This window comes from Solea senegalensis, linkage group LG7 (genome assembly GCF_019176455.1).
Source record: "Solea senegalensis isolate Sse05_10M linkage group LG7, IFAPA_SoseM_1, whole genome shotgun sequence".
Taxonomy (NCBI): Eukaryota; Metazoa; Chordata; class Actinopteri; order Pleuronectiformes; family Soleidae; genus Solea; species Solea senegalensis.
Window position 1 is genome coordinate 6820120 of NC_058027.1, and position 27844 is coordinate 6847963.

The following is a 27844-nucleotide window of genomic DNA, read 5'->3' on the forward strand; positions in this document are numbered from 1 at the left end:
CTGTTGCCTCAACGGTGTGGAGGTTGCTTGTTCTCTCCATGGGTTTTGAACAGTTGCCTCCCATAGGTTAATTGGACACACAGGTATGAATGTGAGGTTGAATGGTTGCTCTTTTCTGTATGTTCTCTGATGACCGGTCCAGGGTGTGACCCCACCTTTAGCCTTTTGTCAGCTGCGATTGGCTCCAGCGACACCGCTACTCTCATGTGGAGGATAAACCAATAGACCAATGCAACTACAGATTATATGACATGCTGGACACATGAATTTCCCAAATAATAATAATAACAATAATGTTTGTAAAAATATGTTTCATTTAAATGTTATTGATCGCAGAAGTTAGAATCTGTGAATATCTTTTTAACTATACTGTAGTGTGTAGTGTTTAAGCAAGGGTGCGCTTCATTTGCTTACCCAGCTGCCAAAGTTGTTGTTGGGAACAATATACCTACAGTTATACTTATTTTGAGGCCACGGATTGGAGTTTTTTTCCTCCAAATGTCAATTAGCAAGACAACCCCTGTAAAGGAATGGTTCTCCAGGTGGTGGCCACAGACCATTTCCCTGTCCTCATCCTTTCTGGCTGATTTTTGGTCACTTTTGCATTTTGCCAGTGCCCTCACCACTAGAGGTAGCATGAGGCGGTGTCTGCAACCCACTGAAGTTGCTCAACTGCTGCACCTCATCCAGGAAAATATGGACAATGCATGCTTTGGCAAGAAGGTTTGCTGAGTCTCCCAACACAGTGTCAAGAGCATGGATGAGATACCAGGAGACGAGCCATTACACCAGGAGATGTGGAGGGGGCCGTAGGAGGACAACAACCCAGCAGCAGGACCATTATCTGTTCCTTTGTACACTGCCAGAGCCCTACAAAATGACCTCCAGCAGGCCACTGATGTGCATGTTTCTGCTCAAACTGTCAGAAAGTGGGGCCTGTGCTCACAGCTCAACACTGTGCAGCCCGATTGGCATTTGCCAGAGAACACCAGGATTGGCAGAATCGCCATTGCCCTGATCCAGGTCTGGGAGGAGATCCCTCAGGAGAACATCCGTCTTCTCATCAGGAGCATGCCCATACATTGTAAGTTGTAAGGAGTGCATAGACACTCACTACTGAGTCTCATCTTGAATTTTCTTGAGGGATTTTGTTCTCAACAAATTCCACTATGCAATGAATAAAGATTTGTATTATTTTTTTGTGAGTGATCTGTCATCTGATGAACACAAATTTAAAAAGGTTGGAACGGTGAGTGTCACGTCAGCTGCTGTGTTTCTTTCTTAATTATTGTGGATCAGTGGTAGAGCGAGTCACCTTTCTGGCTATATCAATACAGACCATTTTCCATAAAATACGTACATTTGTTTCAATTATACACCATGGTTTTAAGACATGACCTTCAATCTAAAAATTATCATGTGAAAACATACATGTGATTCATTTCGAGTGTAAAACTGAGACTCCACAAGTTCATTCATAGTTCAGTTTAGTTTCCCGTTTATTAAAAGTGGACAGAGGTACTGTTTGTACACATCCACATTGGTATTCATTAGGAAAGCAACAAACCAAGTACAAATGCAGTATATACACACCAGTATACATATATTTATAAAATACATTTGTTTTCTCCCCACAGAACTGTACTATATCTTTTACTTTACAATTATTAATATTAGTCATTTTTAGGAGGACTTTTACTCTAGTTATGCACACTAACACGTTGTTAGGACAGAAAAACACTGCAGAAGCCGTGGATTTCAGTCATGGAAAGCAAAACACTTGACTGCATCTACAATATTCAGATGTCCATGTTTGCACACAGTCCCCTGCAGAAATGGTTTACAGCCACAAAACGTGAGCATCGACGGCACAGGCACCAGAGAAATGAGCATAACCCACAACAAAGATGTGCTTTGGTCGGTGTGACATACACATTCAACTGAGTAACATCTGGAAGTACTCCAAAGACTTTTTCTCTCTGAAAAAATAAGTTTGTCCTTGGAGGCTTGATTGAGGAATCCAGACTGATCTTTTGAAAAAATTAATTTAATTTCTGATTCATCAGCTTCTTAAATATGAATATTTTCTTTGCTCCATGGAACAAAGAAATCATTAAATCTGAATCATTTTGGTTTGTGGACAAAACAAGACATTTGAAAACATTAGGGCTGCAACTCACAATTATCTTCAGAATTGATTAATCTGTCAATTATATTCCCGATTAAATTGAGTAATGGTTTGGTCCATAAAATATCAGAAAACATGTAAAATCAGTATTTGTCAAACCAGGAAATGATATTCTCTAATGTCTTGTTTTGTCCACAAATCAAAATTATTCAGTTATGATTGTTATATGGAGCAAATAAACTGGAACATATTCACTATTAAGAAGCTGAAACAATAAGAAATCTTAGCTTCAAAACCGATTAAAAACAGTTGTATAGTAGTAATCTATTAATAATCGTTTCAGCTCTAGAAAACATAATTTTCAACATTTTCTGAAACTACTTGAAAAAAAAAGAATTGACAGATTAATCGATTATGAACATTATCATCAGTTGCATCCCTAACTTGGATGAACATCTTGTCAAGGGTTTGTTGTATGTAAGGCTGCACACAAATTAACAAATTATTAATTGACTAAATAAATCGATAACTATTTTGATAAACAAATAATCTGTTTGAAATCGTATGATTTTTCAGCTTCTTAAACGTTAATATTTTCTAGTTACTTTGCTTCATATAACAAAAAAAAATGGTCAGATTACTTGATCATGAAAATAATCATTAGTTGCAGCTGTAGTTGTACAGTATGTACAGATTTGTTGTGGAGGAGTAAAAGTGACAATGTTTCTTTATTTTAGCGTAAATCAGGCCGAGCATCTTTGGACAGACAGACAGACAGACAAGTTTACATGAATTCACACTGATTTTAACAGTGAAGCTTCTTTCCATCACTTTGGACAAGACAGTTTTTCAGAGTGAAGCAGTTTGATATGGTTAAGCCAAATACGTCCCTGAATTTGACTGCTCTGACAATTCTGCAACACGGACACATTATGCACCTGTGCAGGTGAAATGTTTACGAGGACCGACACGTACTGACACGTACACAACGTTAGGATAGCACTAAAGGACGAAGTGGTGCTTTGTGATGACAAGTCTGTAAAGAATTTTAGGGCTTCATTATGATGGAACAGGGCTGACTTCCATTTTCTGAGAGAGGTGTCAGGATTAAAAGGTTAAAGCCATAACTTCAGCACTCTGAGGGATGCAGTTACGAAAGCAGAGATGTATCAAGCCGTATGTTCTTGGGCCATTCAAGTCATGGATGATAAAGGTTTCGTCTTTTCACTGTCTCATTCATTACTTTCTGCAGGAAAGCTTCAGCCATGCATTCTCATACACATACCAATTCTGTACACCGTGTCACTGGATGTCAGTTTATAATTGAATTATCATTTTAAGTATTTCAATAGCACACCTCCAGAGACAGCTTATTAAACACCAGTGTGGTAACAGGATGAATAGTTTTGTCCCAAAAAGATAATAGTTGTTTCTTCCTGTGACTCGAGTAGAATAATAGTGAAGAATATCATAATTTCATTCCACTGCTACACCTGCTGTTCACCGTATTTGTTTTATACATTACTGCCATCTTGTGGACACATATGTTTTTACAGCTTGAACAAAATTAAGTGTATTATTATGAAAGCGGTAAACAATTTGAAAAATGACTACCTGTTCTTGCAAGTACTGATTTCACAAGATTTGTTCACCTGTTTCAAGCCAATTAAGGATACATTTTAGTTTACACCAGTCCATTTTGACTGGGGCTTAGATTTGTCCAGACAGAAGCTGCAAGCGATTCATTTTTATCTGTAGCAGCCATTCCCAAACTGAAGAACACTAATCGAAAGTTCTACAAATCTCATGTGACCAACACCTTTAATCTCAACTCCAATCAACACACACATGCTGTCCTTTTCCCACCTGAAAACTATTCCCCATCAACATTTTGTATAATGCAAGTCTTTTAATACATATATATGACTTCATGTTACCTTTTTTAATTGATTCAGAACAGTTAATGATAACTTATTTACTAATTACAAAACTGAAAATGACTATTCATTTTTAATGTACCACCTGCAGTACCTGCACAGCCCACAGAGGGGTAGCAAACACCAGCTGGACAGCAAATATCCCTCTCATTTTATTCACTCAATTACTATAAAATGACAGAAAATGTCTGACACGATCAGTCATTTAATTTGCGTGAGTTTTATAAACGACAGCACTGAAACCACTTCTGAACTCTCTTCATTTATCAGCACTGATAAGTTTTTCACAGTAACCCTTACCCTAATAATAAATCAATTTAAGTGATATGAAGCACCCAGACCTGAGGTGTTAATACTTCACATGGTTCAAAGATATTTGCAAAATAATTTAAATATTGTGTGCTCTGAAGTAGAGCTGTGATGATGAATCCATTACTGATCGATAACTTAACAGATCTACAATTAATTTTATAGTGAATTAATTGGTTTGAATGTTTATTATTTAATAATTAATACAAGTCCTTTGTTTTATTTTCATCTTCATATAACAAAGAAATCATTGAGACTGAATAATTTTGGTTTGTGTACAAATCAAGACATTTGAAAACCTCATTTTGAGGTTATAAAAAAACTGGTTAACATTTTTCAACATTTTCTGGACCAAAATCTTACTCGAGATGTTACTCAGGTTGAAAACCTGAACGAAATGAAGACAAGAAAGGGAACACATCACACACACAAAAGGAACAAGCAAACAAGAGCTTTGATTTACTCTCCATTTAAGTTATTTTAAAAAGGCAGGTTTTTTCTTTTTTTACCAATAAAAGTTGTGGCATAAAGTGAAGCATAACTGCAGAACAGGAATAAATAGCTGAAATCACCAGTTTCTCCCTCACACATACACAGCTTTCTTTGTGATCCTCTCTGTCAAAGTGTGCTCTGTGCTTTTTTTTTAAACCCCCCTCAGTCCTCAGCCAATCCAATCTTAGCGAGCCCCTGCTTTATTTTGGTGCCTCCAACCATCGCAGGTCATGTGACAGTTTAAACGGTGGTGTCTCACGTGTGGTTGCTGCTATTAGTTAACAGTCTCTTTGTGGGCGAGTCTCTTACTCTGTGGGCGACACAGTGAGTGTGGACAGGCACTGCGCCGGGCAGACACACCACATCAGGCTCACTGAAGGTGTTGTGGCACAGATGGCATCCCTTCTTTTCAGACACCAGGATTTGTTTCTTTCGTTCTTTCAACTGGAGAAAACAAAGATATACGACAGGAAGTTAAAGGACTAATGGGCACAAAGACAACACCATATTATGACCACACAGCACACTAGTGGCGAGCATTGTTGCCTTGCAGCAAGAAGACCCATGTTTGTGACCCAGTCCGACTGAGGGCCTTTCTGTATAGTTTGCATGTTCTCCCTGTTTGCACATGGGAGTTCTCCGGGTTCTCCAGTTTCCTCCCACAGTCCAAAAACATGCAGAGGTTAATTGGACACTCTAAATTGCCCATAGGTGTGAATGTAGACAAAACAAGACGTCATCATTTTGAGGTTTAAAATAGATTGGTCGACATTTTATGGACCAAACAATTATCAATAAACCAAGAAGATAGAGAACATTTAAAAAAAAAATTAAATACATTTAACAGTTAGAGGAACTATGTTGCACATTGATTATATCTTTGTTGTCTCACACGTGTCTTACCCGATCATGTAGCAGTTGCAGGTTTTCAGAGTGAGCTAACCCCAGAGCAATTTGGGAAGTGCGGCAGGCATGCATACTGGCCCTGACTGCTCGACCCAGGAAGGGCCGCAGCAGCTGCAGTGACCAGCTTTCAGGGAGTAGCCGTAGGACACTGATGGCGTCAAAAACCTCGCCGTGACGGTTCAGGAGGTCCACTGCTGCCATCTCCAGCTCTCCACTACCCCCTGCTGCTACTGCATGGGACTGTCCACGGTGGCTCCCATCGAGATACACCCCCAAGAGCAGGTGAAAGAGCTGCTGTCGGTAAGCAGAGTCCCGACAAGACGAGGCCCATAAGCAGAAGGCCTCAGCAGAGCGGAAGTCTCTGAGCTGGTGTACCAGTATGTGCAGAGCTCTCTCATGCTCCTCCAGTTTGCCATATAGTGTTGCACGTTCTAGCAGCAGCTGTTCACAGTTCTCCATCTTATCTAAGCAGAGCAGAGGAACACAACATATCAGAAGTAAAAAAAAAATAAATAAACGACTGCAGAATGATATGTCCATATGATCAAAATCAACAAGTCTTTGATTTAGAGGACTCTCCGGAAATCTGGATACAAGTCAGCACTGCAATCATGTTGCTACGATCTGCTGCGAAATGTGTCAAGATTAAGATTATTATTTTACATAATTTCTGTTCACAAAGACAGGAAACAACTCGCAAATCACCATAATGGTACATACTGCAGTTCTGAGTCAATAAATAACTTCATTAAAATCCTGAATAAGCTGGTTCAAATACTGTAAAACTGCTTTTTTTTACAAAGTTTACAAAGAAAAAAACAAACATTTGGCTCACCTAAAAGTAACTGTACAAGGTATAGGTTGGACTCCCTGAGAAGGGCTTGAAGCCTCTCTCTGGCTGTGGTCAGCTGCGCCTCATCTGTTGGTGACTGTGATTGCAGTGACAAGACCCTCTCCAGGTACAATACAGCCAGGTGTGTGTGGAACTTCTCTTTCTGTGGCCACACAGACACAGGAAAGCATGAATTCAATTAACTTTAGGAAGCTGCTAAAAAGACTACATAGCCTCAAAATTAATCTTCGTCATCTTTGACCACACCTCCATAATACCTTCTGACATGTCTATGAAACAGTTTGCTTATTATAGCCTTAACAATAATATTATATTATATAATATATTTTTTTGTAAAGGAGAGTGACAATATGCTGTAACTACACACTTAAAATAAAAAATATCTACAGTTTATGATCGGCATTACTTGATCTTAAAATATACTTATTACCTTTCATGTCAGATAATACCTGATTTATTTATTTGGATTTTAAATGTTAAATGAAGGATATTTATGTGTTAGAAACAAGGAAATGGCCTATACACATAGTCAAATTCTGCTGATGATACCCAAAATCTAAGCTCAAATGTCACGATATAGATAGAATATTGATATATAGACCAGCCATAGTGAGATACAAACCATGTATTGTTTGAAATGAGATTTTGATTGTATCACTACAAATGAGTCTTAGATCAGACACCCTGGCTGCTGAAACTGTGAGCTCTCGGGTTAGCATGTCTGCAAGCAGAGCGCCCGTGAGTGCAGCACACAGCTTTAACCGTGTCATGGAGAGTTGCCACTTGGGGGCCACTTAGTATCTTTTGAGTCAGTGCCAAAGTCACACATTGCTACCAAAGCCCATGTCGTTACACCAGGAATCCACATCAGATTTGTGTGTCCGGAAACCCAAATCCTATTAGACAACTTCCAAAAAAACAATGTGGACAGCCTCTCATATATATGAAATTTATGACCTCAAATCTTACAAGACTACCCTAGAGTCTAAGCACAACTTGAACCTGAACCAGGATCTTCCTGTTCTCTCTCACTACATCATTATTCATTCATTAACCACTCTCATTGACAGCAGACCCATTCATTTTTTCACCCTACCTGTATCCTTCTCTCAAGCACCAGGTATTCCAAGTAAAGAAGCAGCGCTTGGCTGTGTTTTCCAAGGTACGTGATGACATCATCAGGGTTTAATTGCGACACATCCTTACTGAGAGGCCTCTTAGTAAAGATATGCATGCCTATCTGCAAACAAGAAGGGAAAGGTTACTACTACAGCTCTACCACTACACAATACCAGATCAGTTTTAGGTACTGGCAAACCTACAGTGGGGTCTTTCAGCAAGGCCCAGTCTGCATACGTCCATACAAGGTCCAGATTGGAGCAGGAGGACAGAAAGTCCACAATATACTCAAAAAGGTCAGTTCTTGTGGAATCCTGCAGATCCCCATCTGCCAAACGAATCCACAACTGACAGCAACATGAACAAAGGAAAAATGTTAAAATCCTTTGAGGTTGATTCTACAGTGAGGACCAGTAACAGGTCATTTGTAAGCATACATACCTGAAGTGCTGCTGAGTCTTGACCATTATAATGATAGAGCAGCCCAAGTGCAAAATATCTACAGAGAGGCAGAGACAAGACCAGCAAATTAACAGTGGCGATGTTTCCTCAACACTGTTGTTGGAACAACATATCTGCCAAATTCCTAAAAAAAAGTGTACCTAAAATAATTAATGATGTTTTTGCAAAAGGTGGTGAAAATTTTGATATGATTCAGATTTTTCTTCTGTCAGCTCACTCACTCACATTTAGTAAATTCAGAAAAATAAACAATTAGAATTTATATTTGGGAAAACATTCTTAATTTACAGTATTTTTCCAAACCTACTGTAAAAATGAAAGTGTACACACTTGTGATATTTCTCTAGCCACGGGATGCTGTCTGTCAGCAGGCAGGTATTGTCTGAAGCTAGAAGGTCTAGAAGGCTCTCGTGATCCTGTTCAGCATACAGTTTTAACAACGCTGTGTCCACATCCTCTCTACAAACGTTCACCACCTCTGTGTTTCGTACCTGTGCGTGAGGATAAAGACAACCTTCTGTGATTACCACCAACTATAACTCATGACATGTGAGTGAAGTTAATTTACTCCATTTACCTCTCCCAAATAACTGATGAGGAAGTTCTTGTACAGAAGCACTTTCTCCTGGTCACCTTGTGCCAGGTGGTTGAGATCTGCAAACTCATGGAGAGGAGGGTGGCAGCGAGTGAATGAAGAGGAAGCTGGCAGCAGTAGTGGGTAGAGAGAGATCAGCTCTCGCACATCCAGCTGACCCTTCCTGAAAATATAATGATATGGTCCCAAGAAAAGGTTTAAATTTGTAATAATAGAAGACTATGTACATATATATTTTTATTTCTTTGGATTCAATATCACATTATCTAAGGACAGATTAATGAAGACATATCAATCCAACAATTTTCTGATAATAAGTAAACTTTCAAACAGGAAAACAAACAGTTCATACAGAAGAGACTAATTTTAAATGTTTGTTTGATAAAACTGATATTATTAATTAAAATAAATAAATACATAAGTAAATGAAGGAATGGATGAATGCACAAATTAATTAATTAATTACCAGATGCATTTCATGATGGCTGTCAAAGGTGTAAATTTTATTACAACATTGATTTCACTTTAAATTATTAACAGCTCAATGTGTGTATGGGAGGGTCAAATGCAGCCAAATATATTATTTAAATGGAAGGTTCAACAAATTAGAGCAATATGAATGTACAATATACATGTTAAGGAACATAAAGACAGTTCTAGGAAAATCTTGGGCTTGTACATTCTAGTTTATTCTCATGACCAGAAAAATCTGTTTACCAAAAGCTAGAATATCATCAAACACTAATTGAGCATCTTACCTGAAGTGCTCTCTTGCTTCTCGAAACTGAAGTTGGCTGAACTGTATGAAACCCACCTGCTGAAGGATTCTTTTGTGCAAAACCTGTTAATGCAGACAGTCACAATATATCAGACTCTTGTGGATTTTTTGGTGCTGCTCAAATGCCTTATCCACACGACGAGGAACTTTTCTCTATACAATCTTTTCGTTTTAGTTCTTAAACTAAGATGCTGTCTTCCATAAAGACAGCATCAGAATGAAGAAAACCAGGGTGTCTCAGGAAAGCCAACAGACCAAACAATCTCCAAGCACAAGAAGACGATGACAAAGAGAGCTGCAGTGAATGCAAGCACAAGATAGAGGTGGGATTATGACATCACTGTTTCCCACAGTAGCTGCAAAGAGTAATCAATTACTAAATTATTCACCAACTATTTTATGATTGATGGAGAAAATTGCAGCCTTACATCTGATGCATGTCTCCATCGAACGAAATTCGAAAGAGTCAAATATAATTCGAAAATTAAAAAATGCATAATAATCGAGTGCTGTAATTACTGTATTTAATTTTTTTAATGCACATGTTAAAACATGGCGACAAGCTTGCTCTGCCCATCCACATGTGAAAAACAAAATGCTTTGGTCAGGTATGACCCCCGCAGAACAATTAAGTTTTCTGAATCACAACAATCTCACATTGCCAGAAATGGCAGATGGCGATAATACACCGATGGAGGTCACAACTCCTGAGCATCTAAAAAGCCATGTGTGGAAAGTTTTTGGCTTTCCATCAACAACCGGAAAAAATACAAAAGTAAAATTTTAATTAAAAATTTGAATATAATTCAGATATTAAAAATAATAAGTAATGGAATTAAAATGGGATTATAGAGGAAGATTGACAGCCCTAATCTCCATCAAAAATAATGTCAGTTATGTGATTCATATCACACTGATAATCATTACTATAATACCAATATCATTATATGGTCTATGATTCACATGCCGCGTTATCTTAACCCACTTTAGCTCTTAAAATGAAAAGACATTGTTTATTACCTGAAACTTATCTTTGGGAATATTCCTCTGTGCTCCCTCTGTGAGGGTGAGCGCCTCTTCCACTCTGTGACTGGCCAGTAAGTCTTGGATCTGTCTCTCCAGTGGCAAGGGCACCAGGACATAGACTGCTTTAGTGGAGGCCAGTATTACCTTCCCTAAAAAACAGACAATACACACTCAAGTAGCCAAAACATGTATGATATTACAAGGAAGCTGCTTAGTTTTAATCCTGTGTCACAATGGCCTTTACGAGGCTCAATTACGAATGACGACACACATACTAGAGGTAAAAAACATGTCATAACATGGTTCCAGAGTTTGGTTTCTGAGAATCAACTACAAGAATACATTTTACTTTTGACTTCTGTGCCTCCATTCATAGCTTTTCATTTTCAGTTGCTTGCCCTTTTAAAAAAAGCTCTAGTGAGTAATACTACTGTAGTGAAAATGGTCTGTAATCGGAAATACTTGCTCACACTTCAAATCCCATTAAGAGTCCAGTAAACAGCTCTAGATGTCTTTAAGTAAATTTTTATAAAATGTTTTGTGGTCTCAGTCCAGCAATCCAAGGCAATGTCTTTTTTTATTCCTGGAATAAAATTAACTCCTTCCACATCATGTTAAATGGGTGAAAAAAAGGATTTAGCAGCTTCACACAGAAATGCTCACAGTTTCATAAATGTCCTTGGTTGATGTTCACTTGAACCAGCGTTGGTGCTGGTGGAGTTAAAAAAATAAATACATTTGCAGAATATTTTACAGCATTCTAAGTTTGTCAATATAATAGTAAGTGTTACAGAAATTGCAGCAGAGTTAAAAAAGTTATATTCTTATGTTTATTTCTACTATGAATTTGAACAACATAGTTTGATATCTTTAAAAAGTGTGTCCCCATATAAAAACCTTTGAACAAAGAACAAAGAAAACTTCAACCAGAATGTCAGGAAAATAATTGGTATAAGTGGCATAAGCTCTGGGTTTTGAATTTAATAAAAAAAATCTTTGGTCTAGCTCAACTGATGTTTTATTACATTTTTAATGTGAGAGGGGAGCATGTATAATATCAAGAACTTATTGAGCATTGTCCCCAACTAACCTGAAAAAACAAAATGATTACTCTTTATGCCGATTATTTTTGATTGGTTTCAACATTAATGTGATAATACCTTCAAAGTCTTGCAGAATGTGCCCATCTCTGAATGACAGGGTCTGTTTCAGCTGTTGATCCAACATGCTATGGATGGTGATGAAGTTCTCATCCAAGGCCACCACATATGGAAAACATACAGCGGCACCAATCACGCCCTCTGACCAGTTGACTGGAGCCCGCTGAGATACCCCCTCTGCATTGGCAAACATTCCTAAAGGAAAAATGTGGATATCATTTAGTCAAATAATTCATATGCTACCAAGTACAGAGACACACAAAGATAAGTAATATTAGCAATAAGGATGGCACAATATCACTTTTTGTCCGATACCAATTTCACAACTGATACTGTCATTTTATACTATGATGCTGCTAATAACACATTTCAAGCAATTTCAAATACATAATTCACCCACTGTGTAACAAATAAGCAGCCCACAACATGACTCAGCAAAAATACTTTTGTATTTACATTATTAAAGTATGTGCATAGTAAAGTAAGCGATATAGGATTTCTGGATCATATCGGATTTTACATTTTTATCCTTCATATTTTATCCAGTGATTTTGACCAATATCATATAGTACAATACAAATATAGTGCAATATTTTCAAAAAATATTTTGAACTGTTAAATGTCACCACTTACCACACATTGAACTGCTATACAATTTATGAAAAAAACACTCATCACTGATTTCTAGGATTTTTAGCAGGAATCACCACATTGAATTTGTTATTAATACATCCAATGATCTGCAGATTAATCAATATTTCTAACTTACCTAGACCACCAGGTGCTGCTAAGAGGAACTCCTCCCTGCCAATCCTCTTTAAAATGGGCCTCCTCTCTTCACTGTTGTAAGGGAAGAGGTCTTGGGAGGCTCCAGAGTTGTAGTTCAGGATCATGTATTGTGTAGCAAGGGCCAAGCACAAGAAGTAACCATCAAGACTTACAGCACAGGGCTGCTCAGGAGTGCTCACTTCTTTGACCAGTTGGACTCTGTCCTCATATACCATGTAAATCTGCACTGTCCGCCGCTTGGAGGAGAGTACACACATTTCCACACAGAAGGGATCACCATTTACTGGGTTCTCATTAATGCAAAACGCCGTCACACCTCTGATCTTGGCTCCACCACCTGCTGCTGAAGGCACAGTCTCCAGTGTCACCATATCGATGAGAAACACTATTCCATCACAAAGCACTATCAGACGCTCCAAGGCAGAAGCAGCCCGCAGCTCAGCAACTGGTTTCTTGAGGCCCAGGTATTTGTGCAGTAGCTTTTGAGCCGAGTAACTCAGTTTTCCTTTGGAGGAAGTGACTTCGTCCAACAGGAAGTGGTGGATGAAGCAGTCATTGGTACCCACGTACAAGTGCTTCCCACAACATTCAATGCACTCGATGTTGATGCGAGCCTTGTCGCCCATGAGGAGATCTCGCTCCACAGCGGGGACAAGCTCAAAAGCCTTCACACTCATCTCAACAAAGGCATCTACACTAGATGACACAAAACAGGCAAAAGTCAACAAGACTGCAAACAAAATGAATGTATAAATATGAAAAAAGATACTGCAGACCAGGTGATAATACATTTTGATGTTATTTCACTGTCATTATGAGAAGACTGACTGAGAAATTAGTGTTCTTCATTCAGAATAACCTCTTCAGCTATTTACCTTTGATGGTTTTAAGTTATTTATTTGTGGCTAACAGCTTGCATAAGTGTGATGAGTATTAATTAATAAGGAAATGAATACAAGATAAGAATTTATCACTACCCTGGACATTTTATATCACAAACAGCGGTCATTCAGTTTAATTTCCTGATGGACAGTAAGGGTTTATGTCAAGTAAGGCAATACTGTCAATAATACTTTTTTTAAGTCCCCTATCAAGCATTTATTGACATATTAGACAGTTAAGAAATGGTTCAAATGACAATGTTTTGATAGTACTTACAGTAGGTTTTAATGCATATTAAACAATTACCTCAGTGGGCAAGGCTGATGCATATGTATTAATTGCTAGTTGATGCTTAACAAAGTGAACTTAGCACGCAAATGGGATCAAGTTTAACAAATTTGGAAAATATCATTACATAGAGCACTGCTAAAATGTGGTGAAAGCTAACAGCATTCACGTTAGCTTGCTTACGATGCCCATAAAGGCCAACAACGGCAACAAAATAAAGTTGGCAGGTAAACAGTGAGGGGGATGACGTGCATGTAACCCTACATAACTGCTCATGCTAAGGAAGCCATTGGCGGTTCTAGTACATAAGTTGAGGTCTAGGCCAGCTAGCTAAGCAAGCTAACGTTAATTGAAAGTGGCTGTTCTCCAGTGGTGCCAATGCTATCAAGCTAATTTAAGCTAGGAAACAGCACGTCCTCTGTGCGCCTAAATAAAGGCTTATTATTAATGTGTTCATACAATCTACAATGCTACATTACAACACTGATGGAGTGTAATGTCCGGGGAAAGCAACTCATTTCCAAACGACCTCCCTTCCCTTAACGTGATGATCTGTGCAACAGCTCTGTACCTAGTTTCTCCTGGAGCTTTTAGCATACGTACCGCTGAAGACAGCGCACAGGACAGCAGACGGGACCACCGCTAACTGGCAAGCCTTACTGCTACTGCAGGCACAGCATATAGTTACACCTGCACAGTGCTGTACCCATGCTGTTGTGGTCGGCACCGCAGTCAAGCGAAAATTATGGCTTGAATGGTAGCGTTGGCTCCTTCCTTGGCCGAATTAAACACCGCCCAGTCACACTGAACTCCTGCTGGCTGCCTGTGATTTAGAGCTGCGTTCAAGACTGTCAAGAAAGCAGGGAAGTTGAATATTTTTAACACATTTCAAACTGGCTTCTTGTATGTTCAGTAATCCACATATAAATACGTATATGGCTGTGTAAACGGATTTAAGGAGGATAATCCGCCCATTCACTGTCCCAGAAAGTTAGAATATTGTTGCAGAAAGTAGTAGTCCGAAGTGTCCTCAAACGCAACTCAGTCGCTTTTCACCCAAGATGCACCTGTCCAACTGCCTGAGAAAAGCCATTTTGTTGTGCTAGCTAGCTATATGCTAAAGAAAGCCACCAAAATATTAATCTGTTATAACAACGCTACATATGTCACGTATAGGATTTTGTTTGCTGCCGCTTAACACATACATTGAATTCGTTTAAAACTGGAAATAGTCCAGACTGGCATGGTCTAGCCTAATAAGCCAAAGTGTTTTGGAGAAGACGAAAACTGAGCTAAAGAGTGTTATCATACTGTTAGCTTGTTTATGTGCACACCGCAGTTATGTTTTGTGGTTAATTGAGCTCACGTTAGTCAGTGCATGTTTGAATGTGTTTTAAGTAGACTGTGGCTGTTTGAGTCGTCAACAAATATATTTTGCCTTACGAAGGGACTATTTTGTTTCTGTATAATAAACAGCGGTGACAGCAAGACCTAGCAGTAACTTAGCGAAATACGGACTATACATCGTTAAGCCAAAGTGCTAATCTGATAATGGCAGAGGACACCCGACAGGAGAAGAGGGCCAGCTTCTCTTCTCTATCGGAGCACAACACCAACGGGCTGACCAGAACGTCAGCTGTGGCCTCCGGCAAAAGTGGCGCTTCAAAGAAGTTAGTGATCAAAAATTTCAAAGGTAGGACTCAGCATGCAACTTAACTTTGGGCTCATTCAGGTAACATGTCTGTCTCTGGTTGTATGTTTTGACAGCTATTAGTACAAATTATTGAGTTGACTTCTCAGGTTAGTGTTTTTTTCTAACCAAGCTCCTCGCAACATCTGTTTGCACATCTGGGTTTTGCACATATGAGGTAGCCACTGTCCAAAGCATCATCCCCTCAGGTAATGACCACGTGATGGAAATAATCATGTCATCAATGGAGAGTTTCCATATTTTGAAAGACGTCTATGTTTTATTGCCCCAAGTTTTCGCACAAACTTCACCTGTAGTGTTTGCAAATCAGATTACATACAACCGAAATTGGAGAAAACACTCACAGAGCACAACCATCCACCAAGGCCACTTGTTTCCTAAAGTGTCAAATACATTCCTCTATCTTACAAGGTTAACAATCGGTTTAAATATATATTGAATGTTGATCACCATCAAAATGTAACAATTTCCTGCTTGGATGATAACCTACATCCCCAGAAAACTCAATCCTGTTATGCTGAATACCATGTACTGTCCCTTTAATGTCCCACAAAGGGGAAATTCCCAGTATTACAGCTGCAAGAGATAGTCACAGTGGTAATGTTTTCAGTTGTTTTGTTTTCTCTACAAGATCTCTATATATCATTCTGTTTTAACAAAAATATCTTTGTTATATGGAGCAAAAAAACAGAGATTGACAATATTATTCACATTCAAGATGCTGAAAAAGAAGAGAACTTGTCTTAATTCATTCATTCAGTCTAGTGGATTATCCCTCCACATGAGGGTTGTGGTGCCACTGGTGTCAATCCCAGCTGACATAGGATGACAGGCAGGGAACACTCTAGACAGGTTGCCAGTCCATCACAGGACCACACAGAGACAAACAGACATTCACTATCATATTCAGATCTATGATCAATTTAGAGTGAGGAAGCCATAGAACCTGGAGACCCACACACACATAAGGAGAACATGCAAACTTCAAAGGCCCTTGTTCCTGACAGAAAACTGACTCTGTGCACTATAAAAATGTCAATTTACAAGCTAACCTGTTTGTCATTTGTAATGTGCCGTAGTTCATTGTCAGTTGTTCTATTAATGTTTATTTTTCCAAGACAGAAGCAGTACTGCCTTGTGCAGCAGCAGTTGTAATGTAACTCAAAAGAATTTAAAAGTAATCTCACACTATTATTAAAATATGTTTTTAACTTTAAGCATTTGGCAGAGGCCTTATTATAAAAACTGTCACTGGACCATAAACAATTAGCGCTGATTATTGCCACATGTTGAGCTTATTATGCGTGGGATCTATATATAAACTTTATTGCTGGCTTTTTTGTAACAGACAGGCCAAAACTAGCAGAGAATTACACTGAAGACACATGGCTGAAGCTACGGGATGCAGTGGGAGCCATTCAGAACAGCACATCTATAAAGTACAACCTGGAAGAACTCTATCAGGTTTGCTGTCTTTCTCTGAACGCAGTGTCATGTTTCATTATGATTAAAACAAACAGTTGAAATAGAGTGTTTACTTTTCTGGGGGGGTTTTTGAAAACCTTTTCACTGGGTCACGACTTGCATTGGCAGGTTTGTGTAAAGAAAAGCAACATGTAGGACTGTGATAAACAAAATGTGATTGGGAGGTACAGCAAAATCAAACAAAAACAAATTGAACTGTGATTAATAATTGTCAATTGTGGGGTGCAGCATCAGACAGAAATGTGAAGAATTCCAGAAGTCTTCACAGCATTTTCTGCATACAAATGTATTTACCATCTATTTACTAAATATTAATGGAATGCATAGGCATCTATGTGTATTTACAATGCATTATTGCTGTTTGTTTAAAATTATGAACTGTCTGTGCCTCATGTGTTCTTATCTCCTTTCTTCTGAAACTAGGCAGTGGAGAATCTGTGTTCTTATAAAGTTTCCCCTACTCTGTACAAGCAGCTACGACAGGTCTGTGAAGATCACGTGCAAGCTCAGATCCACCAGTTCAGAGAATATCCTTTTTGTCAAGAGCTTTGTAAGGTGAGATGTGTGTCAAATCCACTGCCTACTGAGCTGAGGACGAATGGGAGACATAAACTTTCTCATTTAATGGTTTTTCTTTATTTTCATGACTCAAGGTGTCTGTGGGGTCTTAAAAAGTATTAAAAGTTGATAAATCCGTTTTGGGGAAATTAAGGCCCTTCAAAAATATTAAAAAGTATTAATCGCGATTTCATGAGGTATTACATTTTGTCTATAGAGGTTGACTGCAAAAAGTATGCATGAATTTTCCTCTCCGTGTTAAAATTAACAATGCACATGCTTGCCCTGCAAAATCGGCTCAAGGCATCTTGCGACAGTGAACTCGCTCCTCCTAGCACAAAATTATGTCCGAAATCACACAAAATAAACTCCAAATCATCAGACATGGGAAAATGTAAGTTTGCAGACTCCTGGTTGGAGATCCCTGAATTTCAGCAATGGCTGAAGCCTGTTGCTGAGAACTACCGGGAGGCATTTTGTATATATTGCAGAAAGAAGATAAGTGTAGCCTTGATTGGCATCAATGCTGTTCGAGCTTTGTTCCTTTCCAGTTTATGAGTTCCTTTGTATGGTTGTGCTCTATAGATTTAATTGCAAACTAAAACTGTTTTGTAAGTTAAATATGTGTTGCTGATTACAGCTTGAAGTGGCGATAAGGTCTTAAAATATTTTGAGAAGATCTTGAAAAAGTCTTTAAAAATTCTTGAAGTCTTGAAATTAACTTCCGGATTCCTTCATATACTATATGACTATTTACACTGTAGGTTCTCGTTGAAGGCACCAAAACTATGAATTAACACATTATAAGTACAAATTATGTAGTAAAACAAAAACGTGTGAAATAACCCAAAAAACATGTTTTATATTTTAGATTCTTCAAAATAGCCACCCTTTGCTTTGATGACTGCTTTGCACATTCCTGGCATTCTCTCGATGAACTTCATGAGGTAGTCACCTGAAATGGTTTTCCAACATTCTTGAAGGAGTTCCCAGAGATGCTGAGCCTATATGTTTTGAGTTATTTCACACTTTTTTGTTTACTACATAATTCCATATGTGTTCATTCATAGTCTTCAGTGAGAATCTACAATGAAAATGGTTATGAAAATAAAGAAAAACTATTCAATGAGAAGGTGTGTCCAAACTTTTGACTGGTAGTGTAGGTGTCCTGCAGTTGAATAGCCTTTGCTGCTGGTATCTCGTTTCGATAAAGGGTTTATGTAGGCTACAGACATTCATAGAAATGTAACTTAACTGAACCCACAAGGGGTAAATATAAAACTAGGAGGCAGTTGTACATTGTAGTTAATCCAGCACAATTGAGCAGCAGCTGTGATGCGCAGTTGCTGTTAAGAGGCTTCACTTATTGTAAAACAGAAGCTGCCAATCAAAACATGTAGTGACTGATTTACACTTTGTCTCCACTAACAAACTTGTCACACTTACACCTCTCTCTGACAGGAGGACTCATTCATTTGTGGGCCGACGGTTGCTCAGTGGTAGAGTGAGTCATTCAACTCGGAAGGTTGTGGGTTAGATTCAAAGCTCCGCTAGTCTACATGCCGATGTGTCCCTGTTCTTTTTGTACCATATTGTATATTTGTGTCTGTCAGTCTTCATTTTGCAATTTGGATTTAAAAGCAATATATTGTTTAGCTCTACCATTAACATTCTGGCATGTTTACATGTTGTTTTTTTGGCTTCTCCCTTTCGGGGTCGTCACAGCAGATCATCTTGTCCTGTCCCTTGTGTCCTTTTCTGTTACTGCAACTGTCCTCATAACCTCAAGTTTATTTATTGATGTTTAATATCTTTTTTTCATGGACATATAATTATGGTTGTAGGTTTTATGATTTGCTTTAAAAAATTAAAACATCAATGCAATTCAGAAATTTGCCATGATTAATGCTCTTTAAGTTTTAAATTTTTAATTTAATGGCATGAGTGAGTAAAGGAAGACAAAAATTCCTTAACATGAATTTCACAGAGTCTTTGGACAACCTTTCCTTCCTGAAGCGAATGAATCGCTGCTGGCAGGACAACTGCAGACAAACTGTAAGCTGCTTTAATATTTATCAGACATACTCATCAAAACTGCACTTTGTTTAGTTTTCTGTTTTGAAAAGAATCCAATATTTAGACTGTTTTTTTTGTCTTTACAGATAATGATCCGAAGTATCTTCCTCTTTCTGGATCGTACATATGTGCTTCAGAACTCCCTTCTTCCCTCCATATGGTAAAATAACATGTTATTTAAATTGCTTAAATTTGCTTATTTATACTTTGGAGGCTAATGTTATGTATATGATGCAGGGACACTGGGTTGGAACTGTTCCGCACCCACATTGTGAGTGACAGTGCAGTGCAGAAGCGCACTGTAGATGGCATTTTGGAGCAGATAGAGCTGGAGCGGAATGGGGAGACTGTGGATCGCAGTCTGCTCAGGAGCCTGTTGGGCATGCTGTCAGACCTGCAGGTACCTAATTGCTTGTTCATCATCATCAATCAGAACATGGACTGATGTGACTCATGTGACATCATTTTTGATCTCCTGTTTGTCTCACATTCTCTCAGGTTTACAAAGATTCCTTTGAGGAGAGATTTTTGATCGAGACCAATCGTCTGTATGCAGCAGAAGGGCAGAGGCTAATGCAGGAGAGAGATGTGCGTGAACCAGATCTGCATGTTATATTATCAAGTATCATCCATCAGTCACCTGTTATATGCTCTCAGCTGGCAAACTGAATAGGTGTGTTTTTATATGTCCAGGTGCCTGAGTATCTCCATCATGTGGCTCGACGGTTGGACGAGGAGAATGATCGCATTATGAGCTATCTCGACCAGAGCACTCAGTAATTTCCTTTATGTTCAATTATGTTATATTAACGTTGAGGAAAAACTTCACTGTTATAATATCTAATAATGCTCACATGCATATCAAATTTAAATGGAAACGTTAAGAGCTATAATTCCTTTTTTTCCCAGTCAGTTTATGTTGCGTGGGTTGTACCTTTTTTTCTTTTTTTTTTCAAAAAAAGAAAGATTTCTTTTATTTTGTTATATATTTGAATTTGAATTTTGATGAGTCACTCAAAAAGTATCAAGGGTCATCTTTATTAAATGCCCTTTATGCTTTGTGTTTATTACAGATATTTTCATGTTAAGCTCCTAGAGTGTTATCTGAGATATGTTTTTACTCTCTCACATGACTGACAATTTAAAACCTACAAGGCCATTATTTCTTTTTTTTTTTTGTTTTTTTGTCTACTGTAAACACATGGCCGGGATATTATGTTGATACTCCATTTGTCATGTGCTTAACTAATGGATAACTATTTGGTTGAGGATTTTTTTAAGATCAGTGTGCACATTTTTGTTAAATATCTATGCACCTATTTTAACTTTTGAATACACTTTTTCATTTTCTTCATGCTTTTTTCTCTTTTTTTTTCACAGGAAACCACTTATTAGCTGTGTTGAGAAACAACTTCTAGGAGAACATATGACTGCAGTGCTACAAAAGGGTAAGTATGTATGTTACATTAGCATGTTACATTTGTGAAGTTTATAGATTCACAAAGTTTTAACCCTCCCACACCAGTATTTGTTCCATCAATGTTGTGTCTATTTTTTAAAGTATATAGAATCTATATGCATATGCATGTTTTTGTGGCAGGTTTGAGCATTCTGCTGGATGGGAACCGTGTGACTGAGTTAGCCCTACTCTACCAGCTCTTCAGTAAGGTGAAGGGAGGACTTCCCACACTGCTGCAGTTCTGGAGGGATTACATTAAGGTAGATCTAAATCTATATACACACACACTGTAGCTCAACAAACATATTCTGTGTGTTGACAACAAACAAAAAGCATGGTCATTTAGTATATGTGTATGCAGATAAGTGTACTGTTAAATATAATACTTAACTGTCTGTGGTCATAGAGCTTTGGTGGAGAGATTGTATGTACTCCAGAGAAAGACAAGGACATGGTGCAAGACCTGCTGGACTTCAAGGACAAGATGGACAACGTCACACAGAGCTGCTTCACACGGAATGAGGGATTCATTAATGCCATGAAGGAGGCCTTTGAGACTTTTATCAACAGAAGGCCCAATAAACCGGCTGAGCTTATTGGTAGGCTAGTCACAGAAATTATGCTATTTCATTTAATTTTGAACAACCAAAGCACATTTCTATTGTGGTTTTGTGAATGCCAGATTTTGATTTGCTTTCTGTTTTTTCCCATCCAGCTAAATATGTGGATTCTAAATTAAGAGCAGGGAACAAGGAGGCTACAGAGGAGGAGCTCGAGAGAATCCTGGACAAGATTATGATAATCTTCCGTTTCATACATGGTCAGTTACACTTGGAACTGCATGTCTATTAGCATGTTTGCTTTTTCAGTAGTTGACTATTACTAATTAAGGATGGACATGAGTATTCCATAATTCCTATTTTAAAAAGATACAAAACAAATGTTTTTTATCATAAAAACAAATCTTCCTACTCCAGTGACGACGTAATTTGTGGTGCAACTAAGATCACAAGGTGGCAGCAGCAATAAGCTGCAGTGAATAAAGCCATTGAATATTTGAACATTTTTGCTACAAATTCCCATCACTAATCACTTTGAGGTTTGTTTCACTTTGAGGTTTATTGATTTGTGTTTCCTCCCTCTAGGAAAAGATGTCTTTGAAGCGTTTTATAAGAAAGATTTGGCCAAGCGTCTGCTAGTTGGAAAGAGTGCCTCTGTTGATGCTGAGAAGTCCATGCTCTCCAAGCTCAAACATGGTAAATCTTTGATATTTCATCTTTTTGGCTTTTTTTTTTAATTGTCAATACAGACAGATAGATATATAAATAGTTCCAGGGGCCATACTGGATGTGTGTGTACAGTGTGTGATGACTGATCTGCTGGGCCTCACATTGTACCTCTGTTGTTCATACAGGAAGAGTTTTGCTGATATGTTTTTCATTAGCCTGGCTGGTATACTCACCTCCCACTTCCATGATGCGTGACCAGTGAAAATGTGTTTGTACGCAAAAGGATAGACCAATTAACCAATCAGACCAATGATCCGTCTGATACGTCTGCAGAGCGACGGAAAACGTGTCCACAAACGTTGTTGGCCAAACTGGCATCCTTGTCAGATGTGTCTGCAGAGCAAAATCTAAATCTCTAGCAGACTTGGTTCACCCAGGCTAGTTTTACAAAGGGTATGCTTTTGAAATTGCCATAAATACAAAACATTGATTAAATGAGCCTCTTATCAACTAAATGCTTGAACCGTTATTCCTCAGCCAGACCTGCAAACATTTTAAAATAAAATAAACAGTTGGTTGTAAATGCAAATTATCAACCAATCATATGGCAAATTGAGATGGTCAAGACAACTTGCACATTGCATCTTTTTTGGTGCCATACAGGTCTGGGTATTTTAGAAACTTTGTGCACAATCATCTCTAGGGTTTAAAGAGAATGACTCATAAAAGAGAAAATATCCAGTGGAGTGGCAGTTCTGTGGGAAATACTGCCTGGTTAATGCCAGAGTTCAGAGGAGAATGTTGAGCCTTGTTCCAGATGATTAAAAAAGGCAACGGAAACTTAAATAAACACTCAACAGTTAGAATCACGGTATGAAGAAGACCACTATTGAACATACAGATGGACTTGAAGCTTGATGCAGTCCATTTAATAATGAACTATTATATACGTGTTTGGTGTAAGCTATTTTTCCCTCAATTGAAAAATGTGTTCTGTACTGTATATATACAGAATTTTTCTCTAAAATGTAACCTAGCATTTGATTGTGCTTGCAGAATGTGGAGCAGCATTTACCAGTAAGCTCGAGGGAATGTTCAAGGACATGGAACTGTCCAAAGATATCATGATCCAGTTCAAACAGGTACGTGAAGTCAACAACAACAAACACTTTGTTGGGTCTTTAAATGAGTAATTTGTCATCCATAATAAGTATGATATTTCTACTTAGTATATCCAGAACCAGAGTGAACCAAGCAACATAGAACTTACAGTCAACATCCTCACTATGGGATACTGGCCTTCATACACACCCATGGAGGTTCACCTGCCCTCAGAGGTAAGCTGCTTCTTTAATATACTGTGACAAGTTGTGTTGTTCTAAACAAGGCTGTCGCTTACTCTGCTGTTTGTGCCCTCCGTGTGATGCAACACAGTAATCACAATATCATCGGCACCAATAACATCTTCTCCTCTCTCTGGTCCTCACCCTTGTGCTACATCATCTCTGTAAACAGATTATGTGTCTGAATATGCTGAATCTCTTTGTGAGAGACAAGATTTTGGGGCTGAACACCTTCTTGTTCCCGTCTCTAGATTGACCGGCCAGGTTTAGCTTGTCAGTGTTCCATGTGCAGGTTTTATTCCTCAAGAAAAAAAAAAAGATTATGAGGCCAACACTGGTGGTTGGAAGGTGTCAAAGTTTGCTTGTCAAAACTTGCTTGCTATCAGTGAAAAGTTACAAACTGTGAGAATGTCATTCTAAGTCACATGATCCTGTATATAAGGATATGAAATCTAATTAGAACATGTATTTCACAATATGTTTTAATTGCAAAATGGCCGGCGACGTGTATGGCTGAGTTTATGTGAATTCAAGCCTGTTTAAGCTTTCTGAATGTCTATCTGCCACAATTTTGGTATTTCTGGTGTAATTTTCTAGCAAATGGGAATATTGTTTAGTAGCATCAATTAATATTTTAATGGGAAATCGTTTAAGCAAGACTGCATGTAAGTGTCAACTATCCTAATAAATAGCATCCAAGGCTAAATTGGCAGAAGCTCTTCACTTCAGAAGCTTCTTTTTACCAACTGCCATTAGTGCAGAGTACTGTCTACACTCAAGAAGAGAGGAGAGCTTGTTTGGTTCAGGAGCTTGAACTTTTAGACAGTTTGAAGATTTGGAAGGCCCTGTTTGTAGGCCCCAGTCGTAGCTGTTTGTATTTGCCTATTTGAATATTTTTAATTTCACATCATCAGTGACACACATTCTGATCGGTAAGACATGCCAGAAGCAAAAAAAATCTACCTTGGTCCGCACTATGGCTCACTGAAATTCCCTGGCTGCATTACAGTGTGCAAATAAATCACGTGTTCAAAGGCTGGAATTAAAATATGCACTCAAAATAACATTTAAGTATGACATTTGACCCACAGCATCTGTGTCCACAATCTGCTGTATTTTAATGACTAATGAATCTGGTCATTAACTGATCCTTAAAAGACTGTGTTAAGGACACCTGTGTTACACATTGACTTTCTCTGTGTTTTGGTAGATGGTAAAACTCCAGGAGGTGTTTAAGGTGTTCTATCTGGGCAAGCACAGTGGACGGAAGCTACAGTGGCAGCCGACATTGGGCCATGCTGTATTAAAATCCGAGTTTAAAGAGGTAAATACTTGAAGAAAACTAACAGGGCGCACAGAAGAGAAATAACTGATGGACAAACTGGAGCTACTGACTACTTTCTCCTGCAGGGTAAGAAGGAGCTGCAGGTCTCGCTGTTCCAGACACTGGTGCTGCTGATGTTTAATGAGGGAGAAGAATTCAGCATGGAGGAGATTCGCACGGCCACCGGCATAGGTTACACACGTCTTAACATATGTACTACAACTATTTCTTTGTGGGACAGAGGTACTTACTATATCCCACCATCAATTTGTCTTGTGCATAGAGGAAGGAGAGCTCAGACGTACACTGCAGTCGCTGGCCTGTGGAAAAGCACGTGTCCTTAACAAGAACCCTCGAGGGAAAGATGTGGAGGATGGAGACCGCTTCAATTTAAACAACGATTTTAAACACAAACTGTTCCGCATCAAGATCAACCAGATACAAATGAAGGAAACGGTAACAAAAACAAACAGAACAGCACATTTCTTTCTCTCTCAGGCTACATCCTGCTATGTTTCATTTGAAAACAGTGTTTTTAGATCAAAATGATCTGCATCCACATAAGGTTTCTGATATGTATGTCAGTAGTAACCTGCATTCATAATAACATTTAAAATGCACATCATGTGACGCAGGTACACTGGGAATACATGAGTCAATAAAAACAAAAAGTAGATTCTCTCCTCTGCAGTTTTCTTAGTTTCAGAAAGACCACTAACGAGAAAGAACAATGGTGAAAATACATGTCAAAATAGTCCATTCTGAAAGCCTTAAAACCCGCTCCTGCCCAGCTGTGATGCATTTAAGCCATTTTTAAAACTCATTTTCCTGACAGGTGGAGGAGCAGGTAAGCACCACAGAGCGTGTGTTTCAAGACAGGCAGTACCAGATTGATGCAGCTGTGGTGCGCATTATGAAGATGAGGAAAACCCTCAGTCACAACCTCCTCGTATCAGAGATCTACAACCAGCTGAAGTTCCCCGTCAAGGTAACGCATCTTGAACTTCTAATCCACTTTGTGTGGATTTTGTTTTCATTCATAATTCACACTGACATGGAGAGTTAATCAGAGTCTGCCTTGTTTTCCTCTCCTCAGCCGGGTGACCTAAAAAAGCGTATCGAGTCGCTCATTGACAGAGACTACATGGAGCGTGACAAGGAGACACCAAACCAGTACCACTATGTTGCCTGAGGGGTTTTTACAGTCACAGCAGGTGTCCGCCTGCCCCCCAATACAGCGTTGCAGCCCCTCATCCACCCATCCTCTAGTGCCCATTGTTTCCCTCCATCTACAATCCTGGACTCAGTAACCAGTGAGAGGAGAGACTCTCTACAACACTGTTCCCACCCTGTGATATCTTTAATGAGACTCAGAAATGGTGCTGGAGGAGTGACCCAGGTCGATGATTCTTGGTTTATGTGACTTCAGCTCATGCAAAACTCAACAGAAAATAACTGGCACGTTCCTCTGTTTTTGGTTTGGTTTTTTTGCTTATCCTCTTCGGGATTGGGATTTTTCTTTCTGCACCATATTTGTTCTAAAATCAAATATTTTCTACTGTAGCTGGTTTGTCAAACGTTTGGGGATTTTGTTTCTGATGTGTCCTCTTCATGAATGGCCGCGAAAACTGCTGAGTGTGAACCTGGTTGGTCGCTTGCTTGATTTGGCAGAGGAGCAGCTGTTGAGGACAGAGAGAGACATCCATCAAGGATGGATGAAGTTATTCCTGAGAATCCTGGTGTGTTAAGGTAAGAGGGAGGAGTTATTAATGGTAAGGCAGACTCTAAATAATTTGCAGGTATGTCTTTGGGTATCCCTGTATGTTTTGACCAAAATGTTCAAATGTCCAATGTCATGTGTTGACGTTTATTTTGTAGGTCAGGTTGTGTTCTATGTATGAGTGAGAAAAGTGAACCTGAATAAATGGATATTTAATGATTGAATTGGTGGTTCATGGATAACAATACTTGTTTCCCTTACATTAATTTAGCAGCAGCTCACCACTAAAAGAAGCTGTTACTCTTACATTTTATTTAGGGCAGGACTGAAAGTATGTCAAATCAAATGTGAAATTGGTTAATGCTTCTCAAAACTAAAGGTGGACAAAACTTGGCCTTCTGTGAAAACCAGGCGGAAATATCAGCATTTTTAGTGATGAGCCAGCCAAATTCACTCACTAATTGTCTTGACTCTCTATTCTCTACATGAGGGTCATAGGGGAGCTGGAGCCAATCCCAATGACACAGGGCAAAAGGTGGGGTCACAGCCTGGACAGGTCACCAGTCCATTGCAGGGCAAACCTACTGATATTCTGATATTCACACAGTCAATTTAGAGTGGCCCCTGTTTTTGGACTGGGAGGAAACCCATAACCAGGTTTTAAAACTGGGTCTTTTTGCTGTGTGGCAAAAATCACTGGATGGGATATCAGAAAAAATAACAAAAAGTGAAACGCTATAAATGATATGAATGCTTCACTTTGGAGATCCACCACCGTTGTCAAAGGTATGGACCAGAGTGAGAGCTGCAAATGGCCTGTTTTTCACTGCACTGGAGCATTGTTTTTGAAGTGGCCGGTTGTAGCTAGGTGCTAAATGCATCTGTAACAGCTGAGTTGTTAAAAAGTAGTAAAAGACTATAGACTGATATCGGTAGAAATTCAAACTTGAGATATCTGTACAGGTCCACTTACTGTGGGCTGATATTGAACATTTTTACTGGATATTGTATCAATAACCCCCCCCGCCACACACACACACACACACACAGGGAGAACATGCAAACTCCATGCAGAAAAGCCCTGGTTCCGACCGGGTCATGAACCCAGGTCTTCTTCTAATGTGATTATTTTGTTGATATATTGATTAGTAGTGTGTTCTGTAAAATGTCAGAAAACGTTGATCAGTGTTTCCCAAACCTGAAAATTAGGATATT

The 27844-nt window shown here is 38.8% G+C and overlaps 2 protein-coding genes across 3 annotated transcripts; one reads left to right on the forward strand and one right to left on the reverse strand.

Annotated features, from left to right (window-relative positions):
- Window positions 1–2837: 2837 nt before the first annotated feature.
- On the reverse strand, window positions 2838–14537 carry tgfbrap1 (transforming growth factor, beta receptor associated protein 1). 2 transcript variants are annotated; one of them, XM_044029892.1, is made up of 13 exons: window positions 14328–14537; window positions 12535–13245; window positions 11766–11960; window positions 10600–10754; window positions 9560–9642; window positions 8784–8964; window positions 8537–8697; window positions 8186–8243; window positions 7948–8091; window positions 7722–7865; window positions 6608–6767; window positions 5770–6236; window positions 2838–5310 (listed from the first exon to the last, which is right to left on the reverse strand). In XM_044029892.1, the coding sequence occupies exons 2-13, from the start codon at window positions 13229–13231 to the stop codon at window positions 5122–5124; spliced, it is 2634 nt and encodes an 877-aa protein (XP_043885827.1). In that variant the 5' UTR covers window positions 13232–13245; window positions 14328–14537; the 3' UTR covers window positions 2838–5121. The 2 variants fall into 2 exon arrangements, with proteins under 2 accessions (XP_043885827.1, XP_043885828.1); XM_044029893.1 differs by having other exon boundaries at window positions 12535–13250; window positions 14328–14505.
- A 282-nt stretch (window positions 14538–14819) lies between these two features.
- cul4a (cullin 4A) lies at window positions 14820–26853 on the forward strand. Its single transcript, XM_044029894.1, has 20 exons — window positions 14820–15417; window positions 16784–16899; window positions 17344–17447; window positions 19464–19533; window positions 19641–19714; window positions 19792–19954; window positions 20053–20142; window positions 20248–20330; window positions 20935–21002; window positions 21155–21273; window positions 21420–21612; window positions 21729–21833; window positions 22159–22269; window positions 23299–23384; window positions 23472–23579; window positions 24796–24909; window positions 24996–25101; window positions 25193–25365; window positions 25745–25897; window positions 26006–26853. Exons 1-20 carry the CDS (start codon window positions 15276–15278, stop codon window positions 26099–26101), a joined length of 2274 nt encoding a protein of 757 aa, XP_043885829.1. The 5' UTR covers window positions 14820–15275; the 3' UTR covers window positions 26102–26853.
- The last annotated feature ends 991 nt before the right edge of the window (window positions 26854–27844 follow it).

Coding starts and splice junctions, on each gene's coding strand:
- tgfbrap1 (XM_044029892.1), bottom strand. CDS start 13,231: ATGAGTGTGAAGGCTTTTGAGCTTGTCCCCGCTGTGGAGCGAGATCTC. Junction 9,643..10,599: donor TTCCCAAAGATAAGTTTCAG/GTAATAAACAAT, acceptor CTGCATTAACAG/GTTTTGCACAAAAGAATCCT. Junction 7,866..7,947: donor CCTTGCTGAAAGACCCCACT/GTAGGTTTGCCA, acceptor TCTTGTTTGCAG/ATAGGCATGCATATCTTTAC.
- cul4a (XM_044029894.1), top strand. CDS start 15,276: ATGGCAGAGGACACCCGACAGGAGAAGAGGGCCAGCTTCTCTTCTCTA. Junction 19,955..20,052: donor GCATGCTGTCAGACCTGCAG/GTACCTAATTGC, acceptor ACATTCTCTCAG/GTTTACAAAGATTCCTTTGA. Junction 25,898..26,005: donor AGCTGAAGTTCCCCGTCAAG/GTAACGCATCTT, acceptor TCCTCTCCTCAG/CCGGGTGACCTAAAAAAGCG.